This window comes from Medicago truncatula, chromosome 4 (assembly GCF_003473485.1).
Source record: "Medicago truncatula cultivar Jemalong A17 chromosome 4, MtrunA17r5.0-ANR, whole genome shotgun sequence".
In the NCBI taxonomy this organism is placed as follows: Eukaryota; Viridiplantae; Streptophyta; class Magnoliopsida; order Fabales; family Fabaceae; genus Medicago; species Medicago truncatula.
The window spans coordinates 37,534,723-37,551,126 of NC_053045.1; the positions used below are offsets into that span (position 1 = coordinate 37,534,723).

General features: G+C 34.2%; 4 protein-coding genes across 4 annotated transcripts; 2 read left to right on the forward strand and 2 right to left on the reverse strand.

The window, feature by feature from the left end:
• The first annotated feature begins 203 nt into the window (after nt 1-203).
• Nucleotides 204-2,318, forward strand: LOC11441660 (phenylacetaldehyde reductase). Its single transcript, XM_039832763.1, has 5 exons — nt 204-248; nt 784-972; nt 1,345-1,494; nt 2,006-2,064; nt 2,165-2,318. Exons 1-5 carry the CDS (start codon nt 204-206, stop codon nt 2,316-2,318), a joined length of 597 nt encoding a protein of 198 aa, XP_039688697.1.
• Nucleotides 2,319-2,539: 221 nt separating this feature from the next.
• Nucleotides 2,540-5,779, reverse strand: LOC11446660 (uncharacterized). The gene is made up of 5 exons (XM_003607329.4): nt 5,225-5,779; nt 4,295-4,594; nt 3,865-4,011; nt 3,342-3,560; nt 2,540-3,229 (listed from the first exon to the last, which is right to left on the reverse strand). The coding sequence occupies exons 1-5, from the start codon at nt 5,636-5,638 to the stop codon at nt 2,801-2,803; spliced, it is 1,509 nt and encodes a 502-aa protein (XP_003607377.1). The 5' UTR covers nt 5,639-5,779; the 3' UTR covers nt 2,540-2,800.
• A 4,756-nt stretch (nt 5,780-10,535) lies between these two features.
• Nucleotides 10,536-11,364, forward strand: LOC25492871 (uncharacterized). Its single transcript, XM_013601146.3, has 2 exons — nt 10,536-10,914; nt 11,019-11,364. The coding sequence occupies exons 1-2, from the start codon at nt 10,599-10,601 to the stop codon at nt 11,045-11,047; spliced, it is 345 nt and encodes a 114-aa protein (XP_013456600.1). The 5' UTR covers nt 10,536-10,598; the 3' UTR covers nt 11,048-11,364.
• Nucleotides 11,365-11,676: 312 nt separating this feature from the next.
• Nucleotides 11,677-16,290, reverse strand: LOC25492872 (sulfite reductase [ferredoxin], chloroplastic). The gene is made up of 8 exons (NM_001426984.1): nt 16,016-16,290; nt 14,964-15,743; nt 14,587-14,883; nt 13,856-14,053; nt 13,014-13,148; nt 12,812-12,928; nt 12,556-12,714; nt 11,677-12,432 (listed from the first exon to the last, which is right to left on the reverse strand). Exons 1-8 carry the CDS (start codon nt 16,163-16,165, stop codon nt 12,223-12,225), a joined length of 2,046 nt encoding a protein of 681 aa, NP_001413913.1. The 5' UTR covers nt 16,166-16,290; the 3' UTR covers nt 11,677-12,222.
• Nucleotides 16,291-16,404: the final 114 nt, after the last annotated feature.

The window sequence follows — 16,404 nt, forward strand, 5'->3', positions numbered from 1 at the left end:
TTAAAACTGCATACAAGAAAGTAAGCAGAATAACTTGTTTGTCACCAATGCCACAAAAAAACATTCACTCAAAATTTATATAGTTTTTCGAAAAAGCTGGACTATTATAAGACTACACCACTGATTCCATGTTTGGTTTTTATAGAATCATCCAACGGTAGCAACGAAGTTTCTCCTGAGCAGACTCTGCCCACTGCAGAAACATGACACTATCTTTCTTCTCTGAGATTGTCTTGATAACAGAATCCGTAAATTGTTCCCAGCCTATATTTGCATGTCCATTTGCATTATCTTCATTCTTCCTACCTCACATGCCCCAACCGTTGTTTTCAACTTATTTTCAAAAGCTCTCTAAGCTAACTTAAACGTCTTATATAAAGAGTTTTACTTTATTTTATTTTTGTTATAAAAAGAACTTTTACATTAGCATTTATATTAATTAAGCTTTTTATCCAAATGGGACCTAAAGTTGTAAGACATATATTTAAAGAGAAATTTAGAAACACCTGTCAAAATACAATTTTTAAACCCAAAGAAAACCGCTACAAAAATATATATATATATAAGAATTCAATTAATAAAAAACCCAACTTCTAATCATGTTTAGATGAAAGATAGATGAATCTTGTACTATCTAATCTATCTATCTGTTGATAAGAATGAAATTGGAGGGAGGATGAATATTAGGGATGAAGGAAAGGTTGTGTGTGTAACAGGTGGTTCAGGTTATATTGCTTCATGGCTTGTTAAGTTTCTTCTCCAACGTTGTTTTCATTATTTCAGACACAGTTAATCGACCCTGCAGTGAAGGGAACTCTTAATGTTCTTAAGTCATGTGCGAAATCGCCATCTGTCAAACGCGTTGTTATAACTTCTATTGCATCTGTTGTATATAATGGAAGGCCCAGAACTCCTGAAGTTGTAGTTGATGAGACATGGTTTTCAAATCCAGATTTATTATGGGAACAAAAGGTACTATATATATATATATATATGTGTGTGTGTGTGTGTGTGTGTGATATCCATTTTCCTTCAATCAGGTCTTCTTATGCCTTAGACGCTAATCAAATGAAAAAAGAGAATATATGTATTATGTTCGGTATATCAAAGGTCATAGCAGCCTATATATAGGGAGATAACCAATTAATGTTCTCGTTATTCTGAAAGGGGTTTTGGAACAACCTTTACAAGTTCTTTTCATACCTTATCTCTTTTTAATGTAGGACTTGAGTTTTTTCCAATATAATATCAATCGTGAACTAACATGTTGTTTTGTTTGGTTGATATATAGAAGAACTCATTGTGTTAATTGCCTTTTTTATGAAATTGTTTTTGATTTTACAGCTTGATGCAGGTTCAGAAACATATAGAACTGCTGCTTTCAGATGGATCAACGTGAAGGATGTTGCAAACGCCCATATTAATGCATATGAAGATGCTTCAGCAAGTGGAAGATATTGCTTGGCCGAAAGAGTGATGCATTTCTCTGAACTTGTAAACATTTTGCGTTGTATGTATCCGACATTAAAATTTCAGACAAGTAAGTTCTTTTTTTCATCAAATAGTCTAGTGGCTAGAATTCACCTTTTAAGGTGAATAAACGGTGTGTCCGAGGTTCGAACTCCGGTCCCTACATATAACAATGCATTGTCGATGACACATGAGCTATGCTCATGGAGACAGTTTTATTCGATTAATTAACAAAATTATCTCCACGTACAATTTAATTATGTTTGCAAGTTAGGCTTTCGATCTACAAAACTGTTACGTATTTGGTAAAAAAAACTGTTATTCATTTTACATCTCACCTTTTTTTTCAATGAATCTAGTCGCAAAACTCACACATACAAAGTGCGAAGAAAATAGGTAATATGTGTAATAACTTGCACCTTAATGTCGGTACAACATTTTTAGTTGTACTTACTAGGCTTTATTTACCTTACAACATAACTAAAATTAATGCGTATTCAGATCCGTGTTTACTCAATCTTTGTTTAAACAATAGGTAACTTCAGCATTAATCCAGATTCCAACATCTCATATCATGATTATAAACATGGGCGGGTCAATTTATTGGAATGTTGCTCGAATTATGTATTTAAAGATGTTGTTATTCCTTCCATCTTTTCTAACTAATTTTCCATTTTGTGAACTATGTTATCAGGTGTGCAGACGATAAACTTTTTATGCAAACATTTCAAGTTTCCAAAGAAAAGGCGAAGACCTTGGTAATTGATTTTATTCCCCTGGAAATGAGCCTCAAAGAGATCATAGAAAGTTTCAAAGAAAAAAAGTTTGCTAGTATGATATTTCATTGAGGAAAAAATGTTGATAATCTTAATCATGTTTTGGTTTCAGAAACTCTGCAGAAGGATGAGTTATTTATTAATGTGAAATAATGTTGGGTATTGTGTTAAACCAAGCCGTTTTCATTTTGCGAAATAAGGTCTAGCTTATTGCATAAATATTTACGCAAGTGTTCTAAAGAGTTTATAAAAATAGTTTATGATATGAACTATAGAAACAATTAATTCCCAACTTATTCATAAGAACTTATATGATGAGAGCTTACCATTAAACTCTTAAATAAGTTATTTATCCAAACACACCCTAAATATCAAGCCAGCATACAGCATACACTTTTATCTTCCTTTGAGGATGCTGACCTTATTTCTCTAAGCATGGTACATATTACATGACAGATATCAAACCACCAATCTTAAAACAAGAAACACATAAATCATTGTGTGCCTTCTTCGCCTGATAATGTTAGTACATGTAATTTTTACGTTAGAACTAATCAGCGTTCATTCAAGTGATAAGTTTTCTCAGCATTTGAAGAAAGATGGCAATGCAAAGGGAAAACTGCTTTGCCATTCTGCTGCCTCGTCAACAATGAAGAGTTGTTCCCAATGTCTTGGAACGGCATTCGTTTTGGAACTAGTAGTCCACCTCTAGCAGCATGTGTTTTTCTTTCTCCATTCCTTAAAACCTCACCGTGTTTTCTGTTTTCTGTAACATTGCTACTTTTTTCCTTTGAGCTGCAAATTACTATTCGCTTCTCAAACTCTTTCTGTGTATCCAATGGAACCGGTGGACATTTCGTCCCCTTAACTACATTTTGTTCATTCTGGAACTTTTCAAAATCAACACAGAGCATGGAAAGTTTTGCTTCAATCTCATTTTTCTTACTTTCTGATGAAAGAGCCCTTTGTTTCCACTCTTGCACCTGTGTGAAAGAAAATACAAAGTTAATGCAAACAGGAAGCGCCAGAAATAAACGACTAGAAGTAAACACGGTCCTAAGAGGTTGTTGAATGTAAGAATAAACTTTATCTTACATCATTGTGTAGAGATTGGATTTGAGAATCAGAATGCAAGGCGCGATCTTTCCAGAAATCTCGTGAAGCCTGCAGTTCTTCCATCTCTTCCCTCACCTGGCCTAGCATCTCCTGCATTTGGGACCATTGTTCTGTCTCAACTCTAACTTGCTCCACTATTCTTCTTACAATAGTCTTGCAATGTCCTGAACACAGGTTTGCTTCACATGACAAATTTTCCTGCATGATTTGTCAATATACAATTTGATTTAAGAATTGAATTCGTTCTTTTAATTCGGTTAGCCAAGATTGTCAGTGTCATCTTAGGTCATGAGATTGTCAGTGTAAATTTATAATAACACTGCATTAAAATTAATCTCTTAAAAGATACACTAAGAAATTCAAATCAATTCACCTTCATAATTTTTTATTAATGGTGGGATTATTAAAGTCGTATTTAATTGGATTATTGTAGTTTATATGATAAAAAGACTAATTATTAACAATAATCTACAATCTAGTGGCAATGAAATCAAGAATGTACCTGATGAGGTACTTGAAATTCAACTCTCTTGGAAGTTGAAGCAGAACTACTAGCAGTGGACAGAAGCAGTGAATTGTACTCTTCCTCCATTCTCTCTAATAATATCCCCTTTGACAATCCCTCCATTTTCCTTCTCAGAATCTCCACCTGCAAAGTTCAATAAAATTCATGAGAAACCAACACCAAAAAGTATTTGAATGGCATGTTTGGACAAAATCAACTACTAATCTTTGAAGTTCATCACATTCACTATATTTAAATTACATAGCTCATTGGAGTTGAACTTTCACTCTATAAAATATAACTTATAAAAACATGTTTTCACTTTACATTATCTTGGCATTGGCAATCAAACAGATAAGAAATTCTAAAGATGGATTGAGAAGCAAAGCAATAACGCAAAACATGGTGGTTACTTTTTTTCACTTACATTTAGTTTTCCACTTGCAACAACACTATCATCAAATCTGCTACTTCTTTTAAATGACAAACTAACATTTTCCATTTCTTCAAACTCCCTCAAATATATTCCATCGGATGGTCCTCCGATCTTCTCGAGCCGTCTCTGCAGAACAGAAACTTGTTTGTCAAAATTTCTGCTATTCCTCCTTCCCTCAAAATCCTTAACTGTTGATCTCTTTTGCAACTTCTTAAGTTTGTCTGTCAACTCATGAATTTCTTCATCCAAAACTCTATCCATATTCTTCCCTTCACAAATCTTTATTCTCCCCTGCATTCCCCTTTCGAAGTTAAAGATCAAATCATGCAAACCAAACTATCATGTTAAAAACATGCATATAAATGAATGATACATAATTATAGTCTTACACCAGCTACTTGAAATAGAATTAGGCCAATTCATGATACATCAGCTATGACAATAACTACTCTACTTTCAAATTTTAGGACAAATTGAACCATAAGATCACATATCTTCGACAAGTAAATCATAAAAAGTTCAAATAAAGGTCTGTTTGAATTGGTATATTTGAGTCTATCAACTGACATAAGTACTTCTGAGATTGTTTGAAAGAGCTTGTGGTAACACCTCATGACTTGTCTATAAGTTGTTTTAAACTTATTTCTGTTTGGATTGGTATATTTGAGCTTATCGAATATCTATAAGTTGTTTTCAACTTATTCCCACAAGTTCTCTAGAATAGCTTCTGAAAACAGCTAGTACATGACAATGTTTGACTTCATTTTATATTTTGTTGTAGAAATAACTTATATATACGTACTTATAATAAGTGGTTATGCTATAAGCGTTTAATTAAGTTGTTTATCAAACCAAATTGATCGAAAAAACAATACAATGATAGAATAAAAATGAAAGTTTGAAGGAGAAAGTGAAACTAACAGAAACAAGGGTATGAACTGCAGATCTTAGAGTCCGTTCCATCTTGGAACGAGTCCTTTCCAACTTCTTAACAGCTATCTCTTTCTCCATCCTCAACAAATTACACTCAGCTCTCAGCATTTCCGCTTGAAACTTCCACTTCTCTTCCTCCAACAACGATCCATCACCTCTCTCAATAACAACTCTCTCCCTCCTCTCCTCACAACGATCTAACATCACAACCGGAACATTGATAGGAGGCTCAGCAGGTGCACGTTTCTCTCTATCAAACAATGTCCCTAACATGTTGGGGTCCCTCCGGGTGGTTGAGGAGGAAGGGAGTCTCCGGCGAGGACGACGAGGGAAATGGAGAATCCTTGGAGTTGGAGGAGGTGGTGGATGATGGGGCCATTTGGGTTTTCTTGGTGTGGACATTTTCTCATGCAATGTAACAAAGACGAAGAGTGTTTGTTTATAAGAAGGAAGGTGTATGTAGTAATAATAAATGGAAGAAGCGGTACTAAGTACTAGGCGTGCAACCTCGTGAAGAGGAAGAACAGAGATTTTGAAATGACAATAATAACAACAACGTTAGACACTGTGCTTTTTGTGTGACTGTTATTTATTTCCCAACGTCGAGCACTGCCTCTTCATGGGAATTTGAAAAAGACTTGTCTGGTTTTTGTTTTTGTTTGCTTTTTTACCCAATATGCCATTCATTGGTCAACCATAAATTATATTTTAAATTTAGTTAATAATCATTTTCACTTTATTTCATTCTATTTTGGTTTACACTTAGTTGTACATTATATTATTATTACTCCCTCTGTCTCATATATTTCCAATTAATGTGTTGAAAGTAAATACTGGTATAAATGTAAATTTAGAAGTGTTTAAATATAAGAGTCGCATACATAAAGTTTGAGAAGAAAGAGTTTGTGAAGGGGAATCACACACACATACCAAGATATCTTTGTCAATGTCATGCTGTTTCACACCTATTGTCAGTCACCCATTAATCAGTCAGTGGTCCGTGCCGTTTAAGGCAAAGCATTTGATTTGAGATTCTTTATCTTCTTACTACGTACGTACTACTGCCATACTCTTCATCTCTTTTAATATCTACGTTAGTTTCTCTTTGTTTCAAATTCTAATATTAGATTATCGTTTTGTTTAAATGCATGCATTCATATTTTTAAATATATTAAGTCAAGGTGAAATGAAATTGAATATATATTTTACGTAACTTTCTATCTTGTTTGTCTCCCTCAAGAACAATAGGACTGAGATTCTCTTGGGTTTCTCATTGTGTCCATTATACATATTGATGGCTTAATTATACGACATAAATAGCTGGAGCAAGTAATATTTGGACCAACATGCATGTTTAAATATATACACAGACACGAGACGGAACGTGTATCAAGAACACAGGTGTGCTTAATTACACTTCCGATTTCAACTGCTTCTTTGCTTTTGTTTTTAGCATAATTAAGCTGTATGGTTTTGAATTTCAGCATTGATTTTACTTCTTTCTTTACTTTTAGATGGGTGTTTCAATTTGAATTCTAACCATCAATCATACTTATCTTCCGATTGAACATCCAAATTACTTTTGAAAATCAGACTAAAAAGATTATGTCAATATGTTACAATGTCATTTTTTAAGTTAGTTTCTTAAACTTTTAAACAAATATCTATTTTTTGTAATTTGATTGTATGCATGTGTACACTATACGTGTAGCAATCCTCATGATCAAGCTTGCATTCAAGCCGTTTTCTGTTTGATATATGCAACCGGGTTGATTATCCTTATACTCTCTCTATATATATTAATTCTTTTAGGTTTATAAAAACAAAAGGGGTGGAGGGTGCACAATAAAGTATAGCTGAGTTGCTTGAGATATTGTAAGTTAAAAGTAAATCCTTTTGATACAAAAGTTAATTTAAAAATGAGAGAATCTTGTACCCAAAAATAAAATATGAAAGAATCATAAATAATGACCATTCTCCATATAAAGGAGTTATTTATGGGATTCGGCCCTCTACTTGCACAATAAAATGGGAATTTCAATGAGCATGTGCTAACAAAAAGGAGACCATGTGTTTAATTAACTAGACTAATTATTTCGTTCTTTTGAAGAGTTTCATAATTTTACCGTTACGAATTTGATTTCGAACAATTTTGAATTTTGTATTGTAGCCTTCCAAATAGAAGAATTATTATTACAGCAGAAAATTAGCCTTAACACACCTTCCCAATACAAGTCAATATGTTACATGAACACAATCTTTGCACATATATAACATCATAATATTTAAACAAAGAGGAATGATAGCAACACACGTTCTAGCGCACATTTTTTTAATTAATTGGTTAAAATTAACATGGGTCTCATCAAATCATGTGAGTTCCGTATCAAAGTGGATGTGTTGAAAAGTATGTGTTAAAATACGTGTTGCTAGCATTTCTCTTAGACAAATGCACATCCCTTGAAGATGTAAAAAAAAAACTACATTTATATCCCAAAAAACAAAACAAACCCACGGTACATAAAATAAAAATAGAAAAAAGTCATAAGATTTAAACAAATGTACATCCCTTGAAGATGTAAAAACTCAACAAGAGCCAAGAAACACGGTTCAAGTACCACAATCTTTTGTCGATCTAGAGGCTATGCGAAATTATAATGAGAATAGTAATTTGAACTTGGACATAGTGGATGCAAATCCACAAGGATTACATTATGGCAAAATGTATATTTGTTGAATATAAATGATCTTAATGAGCCAAATCCAGGTTGGACAGAAATTAAGGCAGGATATTGCTGGTAATCAAGTGAAAGTAAACGTAAACCAAATTGTTGAACAGACACTTATAGATTTGGTCTGGATGGTAGTTATGCCAACCAAGATATTTCACATATCCTTTCCCTGATTGGGAGCAACAAACTGAAATTCCAAGGAGAATTATAAGGTCTCTAAACTCACTCGATTTTATGCGAGGCGCGTGCAGTTCCGGGAAAATAAAGCTTCCTGCTCTATTTTCCTGCGGATTTGGTGGTTCAAGAGAACTAAGAGCATCAAAGGAGAAGTCTCTCCAACCTTTGTTCTTAGAGTGTTTTTATTTCTTATGTAATTTGTTTTTAGTCATCATGAGTGACTAAAACCTAATTGATTAGGGTCCTAAGATGAACCTCTATTTGTTTGTTGGATCAATTTAATTCAAGTTTTTTATTCGGTTATGTTTTGAGATCTATTTTATTTTTATTTTTTAGATGCAAAGATTTTAATGTTTTTGTGAATTCTAGGGAGTCTTTGACGGAATCGTTGCATTATAAACTTTATTATGTCCCCTTAGTAAGATAAGATTAAGCCTATCCATTTAATCTACTAAGGACAAGAGAAGGCATGTAGTGAACTTTTAATATTGATAGGTGTAGGTGGATCCTTTAGACGACAATTTACGAATACTAATTTTTTCTTATAATTGATAAATGTTTGTGTTAATCCAACAAAAAAATAGTAGGGGTTCAAAGAATTGTAATCACTGCTAAAATCTGCAATCCGAACCGTTTTTAATTTTCTGTAATAAATTCAATTGTTTTGCACAATCAAGTCAAACTTGCAAAATCTCTCCATTTTATATGCTTTTTTTTTATTGAAAGTTAAATGACACGGGACATCCATGCATATTAGAAGTTAGTTTATTTCATAATCTATAAATTGTAAAATCAAACTTCATACAACGGGGTTCATTTCTGTTTCATAAAACTACGCCTACTATAAATACATCCATCTTCACAAGATAATACATCTTAGAGCATCAACAACGCTAGTTCTTCATATTCTTCTTAAAACACAATAACATAGAATTTTGTTCTAGACCATTGGAGGATAATGTCTTGGCAGACAGGTTGGAGAACCGTTCTCCCAGGAAAACATGTTCCTGCAACTGCTACGTCAGAGAAAGCGAGTGTTCTTGAATCTTATGTGGTAATCATTGACCCACAAAAATTAACTTGAACATCAACATTGTTCTAGCATTGGAGATGCTCTTACTAACAATGTTAAAAGGACGATGAATGGAATTCACGCACACATATATTCCCTATACTTTTTACTTTTGCACACTTTTTGCACGTGTATTTTTCCTTTTCTTACGTATTTTACTTTGTTAACTTCATCCACGACATTTCTTGCACCCTAATAGAACAATTGTACATGTATTCTTAAACCTATCAACTAATAGCCGCTTAATGATTTAACTTAAATCGTAGATTGATCTTTTAAGTTCATTTGTCTGAAGGAAAGATCTTCATATGGTCTTTGCGCGGTTTGTTAATTTCCACAAGCACATTTTAAGGTTTAACTTGTTAATTTTGACCAATTAAATCATTAATAGATGAAGTTAACAAATTTTATAAGGACTCATCACCAAAAATATAAGGCAAAATTGGCCTATCCTTTTGTTTGCTTTTGGCCGCCGACAGCATATACCAACGGCCGCATATTGCTCGTTCTCGTCAAAACAATATTTATCTTGCTAGTTACACCAAAAAGTGTTTATCTTAGTAATAATCACTTTTCCATACAAGATAAGTTTTATTTGAGTTGTCCCAAATTGTAACGGGAATGTTACATGTTTGTCCTGCCGAATTTAGGATCCAGTTGAAGCAAGATGACAACTAGGCTTTTGCTTCTTGATTTCCTATGCTAAAGGGTTTCATAGTTCATGTGTATGACTGTTTTCTTTTTTACCTAAGTTCATGTGAATTATGACCATTTGGGGATCAGTATGTAAAATAAATAAATCAATATGCATATACAGATCACGTTATACATTGTAATCTATGCAGGAAGTTATCCACAATTTTATTCAAATGTTATATGTAATGTAGTAATCGAATAAACCATTAATTTAATTCATAAACTATCATATTTTTCTGTCCCTATAAGCTTAACTCATATTTAAGGACAATGCATAATATATGTAAGGTCCGAGGTTCGAACCCCAGACACCACAGAAGAAAAAAAAACTATCATATTTTTCTCTAATAGTCTTTAAATAAGTTAGATAATAATTGATGGATTTTAATATACTTTATGAATTAAATTGACAGATTTTATATATTTTAAAGATCACTTGACATATGCATATATTTTAAGGACTAAATTGAAAAAAATTAAGTTGTGATATTTTAGAGATTGATGATTTGGTGTATAATTTATAGTTGTTCACTACATAGTAAAAACACAAGGTACAATAACTTATGTCCTTTCTTGTTCCTCTTTCCACATTTGTATATAAATAAACGCACACAACTTATTTCATTGCATTGGTGTGACACAACACAATTGTAGATTTTTTGCATAAACTGTAAGGAACCCAAACATGGCAACTAGTAACACTTGTTTGACCTTGACAATCTTGGTTGTTTTTGGAACATTATTATACAACACAAATCAAGTTTCAGGTCAATGTGGAGGAAGCCTTCCAGCACTTATATCAGAATGTTCAAAGTTTGTTCAGAAATCAGGACCAAAGATTGCACCATCACCAGGGTGTTGTGCAGCCATTAGAAGCTTTGATGTCCCATGTGCTTGCAAACTCATCACTAAAGAAGCTGAAAAGTTTGTGAGTGTTCCAAAGGCAATATCTGTTGCAAGGTCTTGTGGAGTGAAGCTTCCAGCAGGAATGCAATGTGGATGTAAGATATTCTTCTATTCATTTGATTTGAAAATGTTTGTTTTGAATCATAAATATTTTGAGAAAGAAAACTGACAAAACTTGTGATGACATTGTTTGTTTCAGCTATTAGAATCCCACCGAAAGCCATATGAAGTGATCAACGAATTGAAAACGCAGCTTTTGTATTGGCAATAAAGCACTTTCCATTTTATGTAAAGACACAAATAAATAACTAAATAAATAATTCTCCATATCACATTGTTATGTGTTCATGGTAGAACTGTGTCTAATGGAATGTATGGAAATTGTTAGTGCATGTATGATCTAATATCTTTTTTTTATATGTAAGTTGTATAATCGAAGATCGAATTTAAAAGTTTTATATCATGCGTCAGTGTGTCACTCTCTCAATTAATTATTTTAGCTCTCATACACAAGAATAAAAATAGGCATACGTTCATCTCTGCAACCTCTTCAGTATTGTACAATTATTTTGCTATTTTTAGCCACTTTGATTATCTTGTTAGTTGAACTTTGTTAGTTTCTATTATCTCCGTGTATACTGTCTATTTAGTTAGTACTTGTCAACTTCCTGTCTCGCCAATCTGTTGTTCTCAGATGTAGTTCTAGTCAGTTTACTTACATGTACTTTCATAACTTGTCTCTCATGTTTTTCATTTTCTCATTTATTTCTCCATCAAAGTCATTTTCATCAATTTAAATTTAAATTCTTCTATCAATTTCTGTTATTGTCAAAGATTAAAAACAACAAAAAAACTCCCAGAAGTTTTTTCCACATACACATGAAATGAAAAATCCATTTCACTCAGAATCAATTCCTTTACAATTTCGTAAAAATCACCATCGTCGTACAAAGTAAAAACAAAGCAAATGCACATACATCGTGGTAAATAAAAAACTTGTATTCCAGATCATATGGTTCCCAGATGCAACACAATATGTAGCTTATCACTACGAACTATTATTACAGTTAGTACTTGGTAGATCCTGATTGATTGACTTTAAAGGAGCAAAAACAAAACTCAGCAACATATCGTAACAAACAAGATTAATTGAAGAAAAACCTGGAGTTGTGGGAAACCAAAAATAAATAGAGGGGCTTATTTTGTCTTCAGAAAACTCATAATGAAAATAAAGCACCAAAAGACTCTAGCTGAAAGCTTGTTTTATACAAAAGTTGATAAAACCAAACATTAATTTAGTCTATCCTCAGGGTTACCTCAGTAACAGCACCGAGAGTTTGCTCAGTCGCCATTCTCAGTCAACCAAAATGCAACATCACATACATCTTCAATGGGCGAGTCAATTAAAATTCACCTTTTCCATTTTGGTTTGATGCAACATAATTGCGGATAACTTCTATGGCTAACTGATGAGCACTCTTGTTTTGAAGTTTAGCTAATCCATCCATTGCTTCGTATGTCTCTTTATCAGTAAAAAGCTTCAAGTTGTGGCGTGTTGCTGCTACTACTGGACCCTCCCATTTCTCAATAAATTCTTTAAGCTTCTCAAATCCCTATAAACAGACAATGGTGTCATTTTCGCCAAACATACCTAACACTAATATTCATAATAATCATTTTAAATATTCAAAAGAAGGCTCCAAGATGCAACAAAAAGTATAAAGATCAAAATTTACCAGTCGAGCTGTGAAGTCGCCAAATGATTCTTTAGATTGACGCTTTTGCTTCCAATGATAAAACAATGGCTCCAAAACTGTTTCAAGGTCTTGAAGCTTCACCTTGTCCATGAAACTTCGAGCTAATGACATTTGGTTACTGCTGCCTCCAAGCCAAACCTACATCGGGAGGAAGGGAGAAAATGAGAGAGATGATCAAGATGGTATTTAGAATTTTCATAGAACCATAGGTGGGTTCAACCACTGATTAACAAACCTGATAGCTATTTGGGCCATCACCAACCAGTCCTAGTTCTGCCATATAAGGTCTAGCACAACCATTAGGGCAGCCAGTTATCCTTACAACGACAGATTCGCTATACTTCAGACCAACCTGAATTGGGAAAGGATAATTAGAAAGTTTTTTAATTAGTGATCTCCATCAAATCAATAGTTATACTTTTATCTAGCAGCAATACCTTCTCAAACATGGCACGAATCCGCTTAAGAATACTTGGTATCCCACGTTCAGCTTCAGTAATTGCCAGGGGACATAATGGGAAAGCCGGGCATGCCATTGCCGTTACATTAAGGGGATCTACATATTTTGGTTGCTAATCAAAGCAAAACAGAGTTAGAATAGGCCTAATAATGAGAAGAAAAATATACACCGTAAAACAGGATTAATATAGAAGGGGGAAGAAAGTAATAGACCTAAATAAAATAAAATAAAAGAAAACAAACAACCAGCATGAAGCCAAGCAAAAGTGGTCTTAAAGAAACCAATGTTCAACCAAATATAATAAAGTGAATTTTTGTTAGAATATGTGAATAGCTTGTATATAGTGATCGTATCTAGGAGTAATTTAGGATGACTTGGATATTTTTTTTTGAAAAGGAGGATGACTTGGATTTTTATCTCTTAAAACTGGTTCACGTAATTCCTTATGTATAAGCAGCAGTCAAAAGTGAGTGGAAAATATTCCCCAGTATCCCAATAAAAAATAGGTCATCGCAAAGCAGCAGCTAATCAGATTTACAAACACCTAAAAAATACAAAAGGCAATCCCTGACATAATGGAATAGCAAATATAAAGTGGTGCTTGTAAGAATAATTTATGTGTTCTAAACCCAACACAGTGAAAGGATGAAACTACTAATCATGACCGCTAAATGATACAGTGTAAGGTTAATGTCTAGTGTCAGCTGAGCATGGACAAGCGGATTCAATTCAATCTTTTATTAACAAATATAGCTTAACATAAACAATCAGGGCAAGGGTATATAATAATCTGTAAGAATTAAGTTGTGAACATCTCACCAGCAGACCAGCCTGAGAAAGAATGGTTGTGATCGGACGTTTCCATGCAGCACGAATATCAGTCAATATGATGTTCTGATTTGGAGTTAACCTAACATTCAAATTATACTTTTCAATAACCTCCCTCAGTGCTGTTTTCATTTTTCCACCAATACGACCATTGTCAACATGAAGCCCGCAGTATAAACCGCCATTACCCTGGAAGATGAAATCCAACAAATGAGCCAACATAATACACGGACATGGAGCTATAGTTTAGCCAAAGGCAGTATCACCAAAGAATGAGCTACCTGCAGATTACTTAGCCACATATAGGAGATACCATGTAGTTTTCTCACATAGTCACACATAAAAAAATTATATGCATATTTAGTAAAATCTACAATACCTCAAAACATCAGAACTAACTATTAACTTCATTATTCAACTACTCAGTCAGATATTTTCTGCGTTTCAATGTTATGCCTAGCATACCTTTTCAGGTAAAACAAAACTGAAACAAAGTGTACACTTTGCAGGTGAGATGGCATACATGAAGATCCATTCTCATCATATCAGCTATTAAATCCATGAAAAGACATCAAACATGTCAAAAGTCTATCCAAAAACTGTGCAATCAGGTGGAAGTCTATGTAACTACGAATGGTATTCATCAACAAACAATAACAGAGTCTATGTACCTACAAGCAAGCATAAATACATTGATATTATACACTCGAAAGAGAACTAACCTGCTGATGCCACCCAAGATAACTTTTGAATTCCCATTCTGGCAAGCTGCGGAAAGGTTCAAACTTCTTGCCATAATATTGCTCAGTTACACTTCTGAACTTCTCTATTCCCCAAGAATTGATGAGATATTTCATTCTACTATACTTGCGATCATCTCTTCTTCCATTTTCTCGTTGTGTAACAACAATTGCTTTCACCGCATACAAAATATCCTCTTTTGGCACGTAACCCAACGGTTCAGCCAAGCGGGGAAAAGTGGCTTCATTCCTATGTGCTCTTCCCATCCCCCCACCAACCTGCAAAAATAATTACAATATCCCAGTTAGACCGACGGCTGAAAGATCTTTTAATCAACCGTTATATAAATTCATCTTACATATATGTTGAATCCTTGAGGCTCCCCATTATCATCAGTGACAACAACAACACCAATATCATTTGTGAGAATATCCACAGAATTATCAGTTGGCACGGTAACTGCAATTTTAAATTTCCTCGGCAAGAACTGGGTTCCATAAATGGGCTCAGCTGAATCCGGGAAGTTCGTACCATGAGAATTATCGTTTCGTGCCTGAATCACCTCGGGCGGTTCCGCTGACATAACTCTCTCCCCATCTACCCAAACATCATAATAGAAACCCGATTGAGGAGTCAAAAGTGCAGCAATATTCTCCGCCGTTTCCTGAGCAAAGAGATAATCTTTCCTGACAATCGGAGCAGCAGGAGCAAGCACATTCCTATTAAGATCACCACATGCCCCAAGACTCGAGCCCATATTCCTAATAATCTCCCCCATCACATGTTTAAGATCCTTCTTAACAACACCATGAAGCTGAAATGTTTGTCTAGTAGTCAAACGAAGCGTCCCAATTCCAAACTGATCAGCAAGGTCATCCATAGTCAAGTAAAGCTGGTTTGAAACTTTACCACAAGGATTCTTCGTCCTTATCATAAAGGAATAAGTCCTCGAACCACGCTCGTCACGATTATACTGCTGATAACTACCATGAAACTTAATCAATTGTGTTGCAGCTTCGCTTAAATTAGGTGCATCATTCAACATATCTTCATTAAGAGGATATCTTATGAAATTGCTTTGTTCCTTGAATATCTCAACTTTGCTACGCTTCTCAGTTGCAGTTTCAGTCTTTGCAGGCTACACAGAAATAAAATTTATAAGTTTTTCAACCACAAAAATAATTTCATTTAATTTAATAACTTATGAAGTACCGACACATGTAAGACACTGGTAAATCTTGAGAAAATCACATGTGTTAGACACAGAGACACATCTTCGATCAGAAGTTGATAAACTCAACAAAATGAAATTAAACATTATAGAATCCAAACTGTAGCTAGTACCATATAATTACAAAATAATTATTTAAAAATTTAAAAAAAATAATGATTATGGAAAGGAAATTGAACCGTGTAAACAGCGCGAATGAGGGAGGAGGAGGAGCGAGGGATGGAGAGGGCATTGCGGGCGGCGGAGGATGAAGAAGAACGGAAGCCATGGTAGGTAGGGATCTGAAGTTTGGGGTCTCTGAGCGCCGCTGCGGCGAACGACGTCGTCATGAGGGATTCTAGGTTGCGTTGAAAAGAGAAAGGAGCACAGTGTGCGAGTGAGTGCGCTATGAGATGCTGCTACTCAATCACCACAACTTTATAGTAGTGATATCTAGCAGTGAAATGAAATTTGTATTGTTCGATTAGTGAAAGGACGAAGGCAAATTTGGTTTTGTTTTTTGTAGTCACGTGCTTACCACGGGAACATATTTACTATTATTCGATTGTTCACTCACGTACGCGCTAAC

Bases quoted from the DNA above. Each gene is read 5' to 3' on its own strand.
- LOC25492872 (NM_001426984.1), bottom strand. From the start codon at position 16,165: ATGACGACGTCGTTCGCCGCAGCGGCGCTCAGAGACCCCAAACTTCAG. The intron at 13,149-13,855 runs GTGAGATGTTCA...TGCTTTGATTAG, and splicing joins TTTCTCAGGCTGGTCTGCTG to CAACCAAAATATGTAGATCC. The intron at 12,433-12,555 runs GTAAATTTTGAT...GTCTGTTTATAG, and splicing joins GCGACTTCACAGCTCGACTG to GGATTTGAGAAGCTTAAAGA.
- LOC11441660 (XM_039832763.1), top strand. From the start codon at position 204: ATGACACTATCTTTCTTCTCTGAGATTGTCTTGATAACAGAATCC. The intron at 249-783 runs GTAAATTGTTCC...TCATTATTTCAG, and splicing joins TTGTCTTGATAACAGAATCC to ACACAGTTAATCGACCCTGC. The intron at 973-1,344 runs GTACTATATATA...TTGATTTTACAG, and splicing joins ATTTATTATGGGAACAAAAG to CTTGATGCAGGTTCAGAAAC.
- LOC25492871 (XM_013601146.3), top strand. From the start codon at position 10,599: ATGGCAACTAGTAACACTTGTTTGACCTTGACAATCTTGGTTGTTTTT. The intron at 10,915-11,018 runs GTAAGATATTCT...TGTTTGTTTCAG, and splicing joins AGCAGGAATGCAATGTGGAT to CTATTAGAATCCCACCGAAA.
- LOC11446660 (XM_003607329.4), bottom strand. From the start codon at position 5,638: ATGTCCACACCAAGAAAACCCAAATGGCCCCATCATCCACCACCTCCT. The intron at 4,595-5,224 runs GTTAGTTTCACT...AGGGGAATGCAG, and splicing joins CAGTTCATACCCTTGTTTCT to GGGAGAATAAAGATTTGTGA. The intron at 3,561-3,864 runs GTACATTCTTGA...CAAATCATGCAG, and splicing joins AATTTCAAGTACCTCATCAG to GAAAATTTGTCATGTGAAGC.